This window comes from Lichenostomus cassidix, unplaced genomic scaffold (assembly GCF_008360975.1).
Source record: "Lichenostomus cassidix isolate B80296 unplaced genomic scaffold, HeHo_3.0 HiC_scaffold_36, whole genome shotgun sequence".
NCBI classification, from domain to species: Eukaryota; Metazoa; Chordata; class Aves; order Passeriformes; family Meliphagidae; genus Lichenostomus; species Lichenostomus cassidix.
Genome location: NW_028147270.1, coordinates 1,868,769 through 1,884,208, shown reverse-complemented (window position 1 = coordinate 1,884,208; position 15,440 = coordinate 1,868,769). Strand labels below are relative to the sequence as shown.

At 32.1% G+C, this 15,440-nt stretch overlaps 1 protein-coding gene across 3 annotated transcripts in view; it reads right to left on the bottom strand.

The window, feature by feature from the left end:
• The window catches only part of LOC146423837 (Fc receptor-like protein 5), a 30,984-nt gene extending 15,815 nt beyond the window's left edge, over positions 1 to 15,169 (bottom strand). For all 3 annotated transcript variants that reach the window (XM_085044469.1, XM_085044468.1, XM_085044470.1), the window contains exons 1-3: positions 15,112 to 15,169; positions 3,738 to 3,776; positions 1,096 to 1,398 (exon numbers count right to left, since the gene is read on the bottom strand). In XM_085044469.1, the coding sequence (XP_084900595.1) occupies positions 1,096 to 1,398; positions 3,738 to 3,776; positions 15,112 to 15,142 (373 nt within the window). In that variant the 5' untranslated portion in view covers positions 15,143 to 15,169. The remainder of the gene's footprint in view (positions 1 to 1,095; positions 1,399 to 3,737; positions 3,777 to 15,111) is intronic.
• Positions 15,170 to 15,440: the final 271 nt, after the last annotated feature.

The following is a 15,440-nucleotide window of genomic DNA, read 5'->3' as shown; positions in this document are numbered from 1 at the left end:
ACGAATTTTGGGATAAAAATGCCAAATTGGATGGAAAAGTCCATTTTGGGTGGAAAAGTCCATTTTGGGTGGAAAAGTCAACGTTGGACCTCAATGGAGATGAATTTTGGGATAAAAATGCCAAATTGGATGGAAAAGTGAATTTTGGGTGGAAAAGTCAAGGTTGGACCTCAATGGGGATGAATTTTGGGATAAAAATGCGCAATTTGGGTGGAAAAGTCAATGTTGGACCTCAACGGTGACAAATTTTGGGATAAAGCTACCAAATTCCATAAAAAACTCAATTTCGGGCGGAAATCCCAACATTTAACCAAATTTTGGGATAAAACCACCAAATTGGGTGGAAAAGTCAATTTTGGGTGGAAAAGTCAACGTTGGACCTCAATGGAGACGAATTTTGGGATGAAACACCAAATTGGATGGAAAAGTGAATTGTGGGTGGAAAAGCGAATTTTGGGTCAAAAAGTCCATTTTGGGTGGAAAAGTCAACATTGGAGCTCAATGGAGATGAATTTTGGGATAAAAATGCCAAATTGGGTGGAAAAGTCAATTTTGGGTGGAAAAGTCAACGTTGGACCTCAAAGTGGATGAATTTTGGGGTAAAAATGAACAATTTGGGTGGAAAAGTCAATTTTGGGTCGAAAAGTCCATTTTGGGTGGAAAAGTCAATGTTGGACCTCAATGGAGACGAATTTTGGGATAAAAATGCCAAATTGGAACAAAAAGTGAATTTTGGGTGGAAAAGTGAACATTGAGACCTCAATGTGGATGAATTTTAGGGTAAAAATGCCCATTTGGGAGGAAAAGTCATTTTCAGGTGAAAAAGTCAATGTTGAGGTCTAGATGGAGATGAATTTTGGGATAAAAATGCCAAATTGGGTAGAAAAGTCAATTTTGGGTGGAAAAGTCAAGGTTGGACCTCAATGGGGACAAATTTTGGGATAAAAACCACCAAATTGGGCGGAAAAGTCAATTTTGGGTCTACAAGTCCATTTTGGGCGGAAAAACCAACATCGAGACCTCAACGGAGCCAAATTTCGGGGGATTTTTCACCTCAAATTTTCCCCCCAAAAACCCCCAAAATCCCCCCAAAACCTCGGACGTCGATGAGCACCGGCGGGCTGTCCGGCGAGTGGGCGTGGCCGCGGGCCGGCCGGCGCGCGGTGTAGGAGCAGCGGTAAGCGCCGGCGTCCTGGGGGCCGCTCAGGTGGAAGGAGTGGACGAAGCTCCTGCCGGACGTTCGGACGTCGATGACCCAGCGGGAGGCGCCGGCGAATCGGAAGGCCTGGATTGGCTCGCGGCCCGGCGGGGCGGAGCAGGTGAGCGACACGACGTCGCCGATGAGGTACCGCGGCTTGGCGGGCGACACCGAGATGTTGGGGGCGGGAGGAGGCAGATCTGGGGTGGAAAGGGTTAAAAACGGTGAAAAAAATTAGAGGTTTTTTTGGGGGTTAGAATGGAGAAGATGGAGAAATTTTTCCCAAAATCCTGATTTTTGTCATCTAGAGGAGGTTTGGAATCACCCAGGTGCTCCTGGAGGTTCCACCAGGACTGTGGTTGGGTTGGGGTTGAATTTGGGTCAAAAAACCCTAAAAATGGGCAAAAAATTCAATGTTTTGAGATAAAAATGGAGAAGATGGAGAAGAACCTCCCAGTTTTTCCCCAAAATCCCCATTTTTGTCATCTAGAGGAGGTTTGGAATCACCCAGGAGGTCCTGGAGGTTCCACCATGGTTGGGTTGGATTTGGGTCAAAAAACCCTAAAAATGGGCAAAAAATTCAATGTTTTGAGATAAAAATGGAGAAGATTCAGAAGAATTACAACGTTTTTCCCAAAATCCCAATTTTTGTCATCTAGAGGAGGTTTGGAATCATCCAGGTGCTCCTGGAGGTTCCACCATGACTGGGGTTGGGTTGGGTCAAAAATTGGGTCAAAAAACCCGAAAAATTGTCCAAAATTTTGATTTTTTGAGATAAAAATGGAGAAGGTTGAGAAGAATCACAAAGTTTTTCCCAAAATTCCCATTTTTGGTGGCCAAAAGTGGTTTGGAATCATCCAGGTGGTCCTGGAGGTTCCACCAAACCAGGGAAGATTTTGGGGTTGAATTTGGGTCAAAAAACCCTAAAAATGGTCAAAAATTTCAATTTTTTGAGATAAAAATGGAGAAGATGGAGAAGAACAAAGTTTTTCCAAAATTCCCAATATTAGATGGCATCTGAGGTTTCCATATTTTGGTTGAATTTGGGACAAAAAACCCTAAAAATGGTCAAAAATTCAATATTCTGAGATAAAAATGGAGAAGATGGAGAAGAATGACACAGTTTTTCCCCAAAATCCCCATTTTTGTCATCTGGAGGAGGTGGTTCTGGAAGTTCCACCATGACTGTGGTTGGGTTGGACTTGATTTGGGTGAAAAAACCCTAAAATTGGCCAAAATTTCAATATTTTGAGATTTAAATGGAGAAGATTGAGAAAAACCACCCAGTTTTTCCCAAAAATCCCAATTTTTGTCATCTGATTTTTTTGGCATCTAGAGGTTGAGTTTCCACTTGCCCGGTTGGGTTGAAATTGGGTCAAAAAACCCTAAAAATGGTAAAAAAATTCAATATTTTGAGATAAAAATGGAGAAGGTTGAGAAGAATTACAAAGTTTTTCCCAAAAATTTCCCAAAATTCTCAAAATTCCCAATTTTTTTTAGCATCTAGAGGAGTTTCCATCTTGACCCTGGTTGGGTTGGGTTTGAATTTGGGTCAAAAAACCCTAAAAATGGTTAAAAATTTCAATTTTTTGAGATAAAAATGGAGAAGATGGAGAAGAAAATCTCAGTTTTTCCTAAAATTTCCCAAAATTCTCAGAATTCTGATTTTTTTTGGCATCTAGAGGAGTTTCCATCTTGATCTTGGTTGGGTTGGAACAAAAATTGGGTCAAAAAAACCTAAAAATGGTAAAAAAATTCAATATTTTGAGATAAAAATGGAGAAAATTGAGAAGAATTACAAAGTTTTTCCCAAAATTTCCCAAAATTCTCAAAATTCTGATTTTTTTTTGGCATCTAGAGGAGTTTCCATCTTGATCCTGGTTGGGTTGGGTCAAAAATTGGGTCAAAAAACCCTAAAAATGGTTAAAAAATTCAATTTTTTGAGATAAAAATGGAGAAGATTGAGAAGAAAATCTCAGTTTTCCCCAAAATTTCCCAAAATTCTCAAAATTCCGAATTTTTTTGGCATCTAGAGGAGTTTCTATCTTGATCCTGGTTGGGTTGGGTTTGAATTTGGGTCAAAAAACCCCAAAAATGGTTAAAAATTCAATATTTTGAGATAAAAATGGAGAAGATGGAGAAGAATTACAAAGTTTTTTCCCAAAATTTCCCAAAATTCTCAAAATTCTGATTTTTTTTGGCATCTAGAGGAGTTTCCATCTTGATCCTGGTTGGGTTAAGTTTGAATTTGGGTCAAAAAACCCTAAAAATGGTAAAAAAATTCAATTTTTTGAGATTAAAATGGAGAAGATGGAGACGAAAAATCTCAGTTTTTTCCAAAATTTCCCAAAATTCTCAAAATTCTGAATTTTTTTTGGCATCTAGAGGAGTTTCCATGTTGATCCTGGTTAGGTTGGAACAAAAATTGGGTCAAAAAACCCTAAAAATGGGCAAAAAATTCAATATTTTGAGATAAAAATGGAGAAGAAAAACTCAGATTTTCCCAAAATTTTGATTTTTTGGTAGAAATTTTTGTTACCTGAAGGTTTTGCCGACGGGAAAAGGATTGGGAGAGAGGCTGGAAAAGAGAAAAATGGGAAAAAATTAGAAATTTTTAAAATTTTTGAAAAAAACAAATTTAACAAAATTTGGAAATTTTAAAAATTTTTTTTTAAATTTTAATTTTTTTAATTTTAATTTTTTTTTAAATTTTAAAATTTGGAAACATTTTAAAAATTAAATTAAAAAAAATTTTTAAGTTTTTAATTTTAATTTTTTTATAATTATTTAAGAATTTTAAAACTAATTTTAAAATTTCAATTTAAATTGAATAAATCTAAATAAAATTAAATAATTCCATTTTTAAAATAATTTTAAAATAATTTTTTGAGAATTTTTAATTTAAAAAAATTTAAATTAAAAAATATTTTAAAATTTAAAAAAATTTACTTTTAAAAATTTGGAAACATTTTAAAAATTAAATTAAAATTTTTAAAAGTTTTTAATAAAAGAAATTTTAAATAATTATTCAAGAATTTGAAAACTAATTTTAAAATTTCAATTTAAATTGAATAAATTTAAATAAAATTTAAATAATTCCATTTTGAAAATAATTTTAAAGTCATTTTTAAAGAATTTTAAATTTAAAAAAATTTAAATTAAAATATTTTAAAATTAAAAAATTTGCTTTTAAAAATTTGGAAAAATTTGGAAAAATTTGGAAAAATTTTGAAAAAGGAAAAAAAGGGAAAATGGGAAGAAAAGGGAAAATACAAAAAGTATTCCTAATAAAAAATAATAGAAAAATATATTTTTAAAATATATTTTAAAAGGATAAAAAAATTAAATATTTTTAAATTTAAAATATTTTTAAAATTAATTTTTATGTTTTATTTTTATTTTTATTTTTAAAATTTTTACGTTAAAAATATTTTCTTTTTAAATTGAAAATATTTTCATTAAAATATTTTTTAAAAATTTTTAAAAGAAAATAATAAAAATATTTAAAATTCTAAAAAAGGAAAATGGGAATAAAAAAAACATTTAAAAAAAGAAAATTAAAATTATTAAAAATATTTTTAAAATATTTTAAAAAAGTGGAAATTGATGGAAAAATAAGAAAAAGGAAAAGGAAAAAAGGAATGGAAAAGGAAATAAATGAAAATATTTTTAAATAATAAAAAGGAAAAATTTGGAAAAAAAGGAAATTAGGAGAAAAAATCGGAGAAAATTTAAAGGAAAAGAAATTTTAAAATAAAAAAGAATTAAAATTTCAAAGGAAAATTAAAATTTCAAAGGAATTAAAATTTTAAACGAATTAAAAAGGAAAATAAATTGAAAAGAAGGAAATGAAAAAAAAGGAATTTTAAGAAGAGATTGAAAGGAAAATTAAAGTGAAATTAAAGTAAAAATTGTTAATTAAATTAATAAATTAAATTTAAAAAAATTAAATTTAAAAATTAAATTAATTAAAATTAAAGTAAAAATTATTAATTAAATTAATAAATTAAATAAAAATTAAATAAAAATTAAATAAAAATTGAGTTAATTAAAATTAAAGTAAAAATTAAAGTAAAAATTAAAGTAAAAGTTATTAATTAAATTAATAAATTAAATTAAAATAAAATAAAAATTAAATAAAAAATTAAATTAAAAATTAAATAAATTAAAAATAAAGTAAAAATTATTAATTAAATTAGTAAATTAAATAAAAATAAATAAAAAATAAAAAATTAAATAAATTAAAGTTAAAATAAAAATTATTAATTAAATCAGTAAATTAAATAAAAAAATAAAATAAAAAATTAAAATTAAAAATTAAATAAATTAAAATATTAAAGTAAAAATTATTAATTAAATTAATAAATTAAATTAAAAATAAAATAAAAATTAAATTAAAAAATTAAATTAAAATTAAAGTAAAAATTATTAATTAAATAAATAAATTAAATAAAAATAAATTAAAAAATTAAATTAAAAATTAAATAAATTAAAATTAAACTAAAATTATTAATTAAATTAGTAAATAAAAAATAAATAAAATTAAAATAAAATTAAATAAATTAAAATTAAAGTAAAAATTAAAGTAAAAATTGTTAATTAAATTAATAAATTAAATAAAAATAAAATAAAAAATTAAATTAAAAATTAAATAAATTAAAATTAAAGTAAAAATTAAAGTAAAATGAAAGGAAAATTAAAGGAATGAAAAGGAATTAAAAATCAGGAAGAAATTGAAATATGAATTAAAAATGGGAAAAATTAAGAATAAAATGAAACTAAAAGTAAAAAGAAATTTTAAAATAAAGAGAAATTAAAAGTAGAAAGAAATTAAAAAATTAAATAAAATTTTAATTATTAAAATTTTTTAAAAATAATAATTAAAATTAAATTAAAAGAAAAAAAATTTTTTTAAATTTAAAATAAAATTAGAAAAAAAGAGAAAAAATGGGAAGAAGAGGAAAGAAAAGTGGGAAAAAGTGAATTTTTAGGGGAAAAAATGAGGATTTGAGGAAAAATGGGGAGAAAATGGGAGAGTTGGGAAACAGAAAATTGGGGAAAAAAAGGGAAAATTGGGAAAAATGGGAAAAATTTAGAAAAATTGGGAAAAATGGGAAAAAATGGGAAAAAATTAAAATTGGGAAAAATTAAAAATTGGGGAAAAAAGGGAAAATTTGGGAAAAAGGGAAAAACTGGGAAAAATTGGGAAAAATGGGAAAAATTGGGAAAAATTGGGAAACATGGGAAAAATTGGGAAAAAATGGGAAAAATTGGGAAAAATGAAAAATTGGGGGAAATTGGGAAAAATTTAAAATTGGGAAAAATTTAAAATTGGGGAAAATGAAAAATTGGGAAAAAATGGGAAAAATTGGAAAAAAGGGAAAATTTGGGGAAAAATGGGAAAAAATGGGAGAAATTGGGAAAAATTTAAAATTGGGAAAAATTGGGAAAAAATGGGAAAAATTTAAAATTGGGGAAAATGAAAAATTGGGGAAAAAAGGGAAAAATTGGGAAAAAATGGGAAAAAATGGGAAAAATTGGAAAAAAGGGAAAATTGGGGAAAAAATGGGAAAAATTGGGAAAAATTAGGAAAAATGGGAAAAATTTAAAAATGGGGGAAAAGGGGAAAATTGGGGGAAAATGAAAAATTGGGGAAAAAGGGAAAAATTGGGAAAAATTGGGAAAAATTGGGAAAAATTGGGAAAAATTGGGAAAAATGGGAAAAATTTAAAAATGGGAAAAATGAAAAATTGGAAAAAAAGGGAAAAATTGGGAAAAAATGGAAAAAATTGGGAAAAATTGGGAAAAATTGGGAAAAATTGGGGAAAATGAAAAATTGGGAAAAATGGGAAAAATTGGGAAAAATTTAAAATTGGGAAAAATGAAAAATTGGGGGAAAAGGGAAAAATTGGAAAAAAAGGGAAAATTTGGGAAAAATGGGAAAAATTGAGAAAAATTGGTGAAAATTGGGAAAAATGAAAAATTGGGGAAAAGGGAAAATTTGGGAAAAAATGGGAAAAATTGGGAAAAAATTGGAAAAATTGGGAAAAAATGGGAAAAATTGAGAAAAAATGGGGAAAATTGGGAAAAATTTAAAATTGGGAAAAATTAAAATTGGGGAAAATGAAAAATTGGAGAAAAAGGGAAAAATTGGGAAAAAATGGGAAAAATTGGGAAAAATTGAGAAAAATTTAAAATTGGGGAAAAAAGGGAAAACTTGGGGAAAAATGAAAAATTGGGAAAAATGAAAAATTGGGGAAAAAGGGAAAATTTGGGAAAAATTGGAGGAAAAATTGGGAAAAAATGGGAAAAATTGGGGAAAATTGGGAAAAAATTAAAATTGGGAAAAATTTAAAATTGGGGAAAAAGGGAAAAATTGGGGAAAAATGGGAAAATTTGGGAAAAATGGGAAAAATTGAGAAAAATGAAAAATTGGGGGAAAAGGGAAAAATTGGGAAAAATTGGGAAAATTTAAAATTGGGGAAAACGGGAAAAATTGGAAAAAAAGGGAAAATTTGGGAAAAATGGGAAAAATTGAGAAAAAATAGGAAAAATGGGAAAAATTTAAAATTGGGGATAAAGGGAAAAATTGGGAAAAATGAAAAATTGGGGAAAAATGGAAAAAATTGAGAAAAAATGGGAAAAATGGGAAAAAATGGGAAAAATTTGGGAAAAAATGGGAAAAATTGGGGAAAATTAAAAATTGGGAAAAAATGGGAAAAAATGGGAAAAATTTAAAATTGGGAAAAATGAAAAATTGGGGGAAAATGGGAAAATTGGAAAAAAAGGGAAAATTTGGGAAAAAATGGGAAAATTTTGGGAAAAAATTGGAAAAATTGGGAAAAATTTAAAATTGGGGAAAATTAAAAATTGGGGAAACAGAAAAATTGGGGAAAAAGGGAAAAATTGGAAAAAAAGGGAAAATTTGGGAAAAATGGGAAAAATTGGGAAAAATTGGGGAAAATGAAAAATTGGGGAAAAAGGGAAAAATTGGGCAAAAAATGGGAAAATTTTGGGAAAAAATGAGAAAATTTTGGGAAAAAATGTGAAAAATTGGGAAAAATTAAAAATTGGGGAAAAGGGAAAAATCGGAGAAAAAAGGGAAAAATTGGGAAAAATGGGAAAAATTGGGAAAAATTAAAAATTGGGAAAAATGGGAAAAATTGGGAGAAAAAATGGGAAAGATTGGGGAAAATTAAAAATTGGGAAAATGAAATTGGAAAAAAAGGAAAAATTGGAAAAAAGGGAAAATTTTGGGGAAAAAGGGAAAATTGGGAAAAATGGGATTTGGGAAAAATTGAAAATTGGGAAAATTAAATTGGGGAAAAAAATTGGAAAAAAAGGGAAAATTTGGGAAAAAATGGGAAAATTGAGAAAAAATGGGAAAAATTGGGAAAAAATTGGAAAAAATGGGAAAAATTAAAAATTGGGGAAAATGAAAAATTGGGGGAAAATGGGCAAATTTTGGGAAAAAATGGGAAAAATTGGGAAAAAATTTAAAATTGGGAAAAAAGGGAAAAATTGAGAAAAAATGGGAAAAATTGGGAAAAATGGGAATGAAAAAATGGGAAAATTTAATTGGGAAAATGGAAAAATGGGAAAAAATAAAGAAAATTAAAAATTGGGAAGAAAATTGGAAAGAAAATTGGGAAAAATTAAAAATGGGAAAAATGGGAAAAACTGGGGAAAAAATTGGGAAAATGGGGAAAAAATGGGAAAATATTGGGAAAAATGGGGAAAAAGGGAAAATTGGGAAAAAAGAAAATTGAAAAGGGAAAAATTGGAAAAAAAGGGAAAATTTGGGAAAAAATGGGAAAAATTGGGGAAAAATGGGAAAATTTGGGAAAAAAAGGGAAAAAAAATTGGGAAAAATTGGGAAAAAATGGGAAAAATTGGGAAAAATTGGGAAAAATGAAAAATTGGGAAAAAATGGGAAAAATTGGAAAAAAGGGAAAATTTGGGGAAAAATGGGAAAAATTGGGGAAAATTTAAAATTGGGGAAAATTGGGAAAAAATGGGAAAAATTGCAAAAAATTGAGAAAAATGAAAAATTGGGAAAAAATGGGAAAATTTTGGGAAAAAATGGGAAAAATTGAGAAAAAAAGGGAAAAATTGGGAAAAATGAAAAATTGGGAAAAATGAAAAATTGGGGAAAAAGGGAAAATTTGGGAAAAAATGGGAAAAATTGGGAAAAATTGGGAAAATTGGGAAAAATTTAAAATTGGGAAAAATTAAAAATTGGGGAAAATGAAAAATTGGGAAAAAATGGGAAAAATTGAGAAAAAGTGGGAAAAATTGGGGAAAAATGAAAAATTGGGGAAAAAGGGAAAAATTGGGGAAAAAATGGATAGAGGAGGAAGAGGAAGAGTTGGGGAAATGGGAAGAAAAATTGGGGAAAAATTGGGAAAATTTGGGAAAAAATGATGGAGGAAGAAGAGGAAGAGTTGAGAAAACAGGAAAAAATGGGAGAAAAGGAAAAAATTGGGGAAAAATTGGGAAAAATTATGAAAAATGGATGGAAGAGGAAGAGGAAGAGTTGAGAAAAGAAAACAAAAATGGGGAAAAAAAGGGAAAAATTGGGAAAAATTGGGGAAAAATTGGGAAAAATTGGGAAAAATTGGGGAAAAAAGGGATAGAGGAGGAAGAGGAAGAGTTGGGTAAACAGGAAAAATTGGGGAAAAATTGGGAAAAATTGGGAAAAATTGGGAAAAATTGGGAAAAATGATAGAGGAAGAAGAGGAAGAGTTGGGAAAACAGGAAAAAAATGGGGGAAAAGGGAAAAATTGGGGAAAATTGGGGAAAAATTGGGAAAAATGAGATGGAGGAAGAGGAAGAGTTGGGAAAATGGGAGAAAAATTGGGGAAAAATTGGGGAAAATTGGGAAAAATGAGATGGAGGAGGAAGAGGAAGAGTTGAGAAAACAAAACAAAAATGGGGGAAAAAAGGGGGAAAATTGGGAAAAATTGGGGAAAAATGGGGAAAAAATTGGGGAAAAATGAGATGGAGGAAGAGAAAGAGTTGGGAAAATGGGAGGAAAAATGGGGGAAAAAGGGGAAAAATTGGGAAAAAATGGCAAAAATTGGGGAAAATTATAGAGGAGGAAGAGGAAGAGTTGGGAAAATGGGGAGAAAAATTGGGGAAAAATTGGGAAAATTTGGGAAAAAATGATAGAGGAAGAAGAGGAAGAGTTGGGGAAATGGAAACAGAAATGGGGGGAAAGAAAATTGGGGAAAAATTGGGAAAAATTGGGAAAAAATTGGGAAAAATTATGAAAATGAGATGGAGGAAGAGGAAGAGTTGGGAAAATGGGAGAAAAATGGGGAAAATTGGGGAAAATTGGGGAAAAATTGGGAAAAAGTGGATGGAGGAGGAAGAGGAAGAGTTGAGAAAACAAAACAAAAATGGGGGAAAAAGGGGGAAAATTGGGAAAAATTGGGGAAAAATTGGGAGAAATGAGATGGAAGAGTTGGGAAAACAGGAAAAAAATGGGGGAAAGGGGAAAATTGGGGAAAAATTGGGAAAATTGGGAAAAAGGGATAGAGGAGGAAGAGGAGGAAGAGCAAGAGTTGGGGAAATGGGAAAAAATTGGGGAAAAATTGGGAAAATTTGGGAAAAATTGGGAAAATTTGGGAAAAATTGGGAAAAAATGATAGAGGAAGAAGAGGAAGAGTTGGGAAAATGGGAAAAAAATGGGGGAAAAGGGGAAAATTGGGGAAAAATTGGGAAAAATTATGAAAAATGGATAGAAGAGGAAGAGGAAGAGTTGAGAAAACAAAACAAAAATGGGGGAAAAAAGGGGAAAATTGGGAAAAATTGGGGAAAAATGATGGAGGAAGAGAGAAGAGTTGGGAAAACAGGAAAAAAATGGGGGAAAAATTGGGAAAAATTGGGAAAAAATGGGAGAAATTGGGGAAAAATTGGGGAAAAATTGGGGAAAAATTGGGAAAAATTGGGAAAAATGATAGAGGAAGAAGAGGAAGAGTTGGGAAAACAGGAAAAAAATGGGGGAAAAATGGGGAAAAATTGGGAAAAATTGGGAAAAATTATGAAAAATGGATAGAAGAGGAAGAGGAAGAGTTGAGAAAACAAAACAAAAATGGGGGAAAAAAGGGAAAATTGGGAAAAATTGGGAGAAATGAGATGGAAGAGTTGGGAAAACAGGAAAAAATGGGGAAAAAATTGGGGAAAAAAGGGAAAATGGGATGGAGGAAGAGGAAGACTTGGGAAAATGAAGAGAAAAATGGGGAGAAAAGGAAAAATTGGGAAAAAAGAGGAGAAAATTGGGAAAAATTGGGAAAAATTGGGAAAAATTGGGAAAAATTGGGAAAAAAAGGGAAAAAAAGGGATAGAGGAAGAAGAGGAAGAGTTGGGGAAATGGGGAGAAAAATTGGGGAAAAATTGGGAAAATTTGGGAAAAAATGATGGAGGAAGAAGAGGAAGAGTTGAGAAAACAGGGAAAAAATGGGAGAAAAGGGAAAAATTGGGAAAAAGGGGAAAATGGGGAAAAAGGGATGGAGGAGGAAGAGGAAGAGTTGAGAAAATGGGGAGAAAAATGGGGAAAAAGGAAAAATTGGGAAAATGAGATTGAGGAAAAAGAGAAAGAGGGAAAATTGGGAAAATGGGGACAAAATGGGGGAAAAAAGGGAAAAATTGGGAAAAAAAGGCAAAAATTGGGGAAAATTATAGAGGAGGAAGAGGAAGAGTTGGGAAAATGGGGAGAAAAATTGGGGAAAAATTGGGAAAATTTGGGAAAAAATGATGGAGGAAGAAGAGGAAGAGTTGGGGAAATGGAAACAGAAATGGGGGGAGAGAAAATTGGGGAAAAATTGGGAAAAATTGGGAAAAAATTGGGAAAAATTATGAAAATGAGATGGAGGAAGAGGAAGAGTTGGGAAAATGGGAGAAAAATGGGGAAAATTGGGGAAAAATTGGGGAAAAATTATGAAAAATGGATAGAAGAGGAAGAGGAAGAGTTGAGAAAACAAAACAAAAATGGGGGAAAAAAGGGGAAAATTGGGAAAAATTGGGAAAAAATGATGGAGGAAGAAGAGGAAGAGTTGAGAAAATGGGAGAAAAATGGGGAAAATTTGGGAAAATTTGGGAAAATTTGGGAAAAAATTTTAGAGGAAGAAGAGGAAGAGTTGAGAAAACAGGGAAAAAATGGGGGAAAAGGGAAAAATTGGGAAAAATTGGAAAAAATTGGGAAAAATGGATAGAGGAAGAACAGGAAGAGTTGAGAAAACAGGAAAAAATGGGAGAAAAGGAAAAAATTGGGGAAAAATTGGGAAAAATTATGAAAAATGGATGGAAGAGGAAGAGGAAGAGTTGAGAAAATGGGAGAAAAATGGGGGAAAAATGGGGAAAAATTGGGAAAAATTGGGAGAAATTGGGGAAAAATTGGGAAAAATTGGGAAAAATTGGGAAAAATTGGGAAAAATGATAGAGGAAGAAGAGGAAGAGTTGGGAAAACAGGAAAAAAATGGGGGAAAAAAGGGGAAAAATTGGGGAAAAATTGGGGAAAAATTGGGGAAAATGGATGGAAGAGGAAGAGGAAGAGTTGAGAAAACAAAACAAAAATGGGGGAAAAAAGGGGGAAAATTGGGAAAAATTGGGGAAAAATGGGGAAAAAATTGGGGAAAAATGAGATGGAGGAAGAGAAAGAGTTGGGAAAATAGAAACAAAAATGGGGGAAAAAGGGGAAAAATTGGGAAAAAAAGGCAAAAATTGGGGAAAATTATAGAGGAGGAAGAGGAAGAGTTGGGAAAATGGGGAGAAAAATTGGGGAAAAATTGGGAAAATTTGGGAAAAAATGATAGAGGAAGAAGAGGAAGAGTTGGGGAAATGGAAACAGAAATGGGGAAAAAGAAAATTGGGGAAAAATTGGGAAAAATTGGGAAAAAATTGGGAAAAATTATGAAAATGAGATGGAGGAAGAGGAAGAGTTGGGAAAATGGGAGAAAAATGGGGAAAATTGGGGAAAATTGGGGAAAAATTGGGAAAAAGTGGATGGAGGAGGAAGAGGAAGAGTTGAGAAAACAAAACAAAAATGGGGGAAAAAGGGGGAAAATTGGGAAAAATTGGGGAAAAATTGGGAGAAATGAGATGGAAGAGTTGGGAAAACAGGAAAAAATGGGGAAAAAATGGGGAAAATTGGGGGGAAAAAGGGAAAAATTGGGAAAATGGGATGGAGGAAGAGAAAGAGTTGGGAAAATGGGAGAAAAATGGGGAAAAAAGGGAAAAAATGGGAAAAATTGGGGAAAAATTGGGAAAATTTGGGAAAATTTGGGAAAAAATGATGGAGGAAGAAGAGGAAGAGTTGAGAAAATGGGAAAAAAATGGGGGAAAAAAGGGGAAAATTGGGAAAAATTGGGAAAAAATGATGGAGGAAGAAGAGGAAGAGTTGAGAAAATGGGAGAAAAATGGGGAAAATTTGGGAAAATTTGGGAAAATTTGGGAAAAAATTTTAGAGGAAGAAGAGGAAGAGTTGGGAAAACAGGAAAAAATGGGGGAAAAGGGAAAATTTGGGGAAAAATTGGGAAAATGGGATGGAGGAAGAGAAAGAGTTGGGAAAATGAGGAGAAAATGGGGAAAAAGGGAAAAATTGGGGAAAAATTGGGAAAAATTATGAAAAATGGATAGAAGAGGAAGAGGAAGAGTTGAGAAAACAAAACAAAAATTGGGAAAAAGGGAAAAATTGGGAAAAATGAGATGGAGGAAGAGGAAGAGTTGGGAAAATGGGGAGAAAATGGGCAAAAAAGGGAAAAATTGGGAAAAATTAGGGAAAAATTAGGGGAAGATTGGGAAAATTGGGGAAAAAAGGGATAGAGGAGGAAGAGGAAGAGTTGAGTAAACAGGAAAAATTTGGGAAAAATTGGGGAAAATTATAGAGGAAGAACAGGAAGAGTTGAGAAAACGGGAAAATTGGGGGAAAAGGGAAAAATTGGGGAAAAATTGGGAAAAATGAGATGGAGGAGGAAGAGGATGAGGAGGAGGAAGAGGAGGAGATGAGAAAACTGAGGCAAAAATGGGGGGAAAAAGGGAAAATTGGGAAAAATGAGATGGAGGAAGAGGAAGAGTTGGGAAAATGGGGAGAAAAAATGGGGAGAAAAATTGGGGAAAAATTGGGGAAAAAGGATAGAGGAAGAAGAGGAAGAGTTGGGGAAATGGAAACAGAAATGGGGGAAAAGAAAATTGGGGAAAAATTGGGAAAAATTGGGGAAAAATTGGGAGAAATGAGATGGAAGAGTTGGGAAAACAGGAAAAAATGGGGGAAAATGGGGAAAAATTGGGAAAATGGGATGGAGGAAGAGGAAGAGTTGGGAAAATGGGAGAAAAATGGTGGAAAAATTGGGAAAAATTGGCGGAAAAGGGAAAAATTATAGAGGAGGAAGAGGAAGAGTTGGGAAAATGGGGAGAAAAATTGGGGAAAAATTGGGAAAATTTGGGAAAAAATGATGGAGGAAGAAGAGGAAGAGTTGGGGAAATGGAAACAGAAATGGGGAAAAAGAAAATTGGGGAAAAATTGGGAAAAATTGGGGAAAAATTGGGAAAAGTGATAGAGGAAGAAGAAGAAGAGTTGAGAAAATGGGAAAAATTGGGGAAAAATTGGGGAAAAATTGGGGAAAATTGGGAAAAAGTAGATGGAAGAGGAAGAGGAAGAGTTGAGAAAACAAAACAAAAATGGGGGAAAAAAGGGAAAAATTGGGGAAAAATTGGGAGAAATGAGATGGAAGAGTTGGGAAAACAGGAAAAAAATGGAGAAAAAATGGGGAAAAATTGGGAAAAATTGGGGAAAAAAGGGATGGGGGGGGGGTTGGGTGGGGGGGGGTTGGGTTGGGTTGGGGTTGGGGTGGTGGGGTTGGGGGTGGGGTTGGGGTTGGGGTTGGGGGAAAAAAGTGAATTTTTGGTCTCACCAAAAACAGGGATGAAGCTGCGGAGCTCCATGGCTGGTTTGTCACTGTCCCTTGTCACTGTCCCTTGTCACTGTCCCCCCCTGTCCCCTCCCCCCACGTGATCCCGAAAGTGGCCGAAAAAGGGGAAATTGTCCCCAAATTGGGAAATGGCCGAGGGAGGCCACATCCGGTGACGTCATCGTGACTCAGGGTGGCTCTTGCGACATTTGGGGACATTCGAGGATGTTTGGGGACGTGCTGGGAGGGGGAGGTGGAGGGAGTTTTGGAGGGTTTTGGGGATTTTGGGGGATTTTTTGGGTTTTTTTTTATTTTTTGGGGATTTTTTGGGG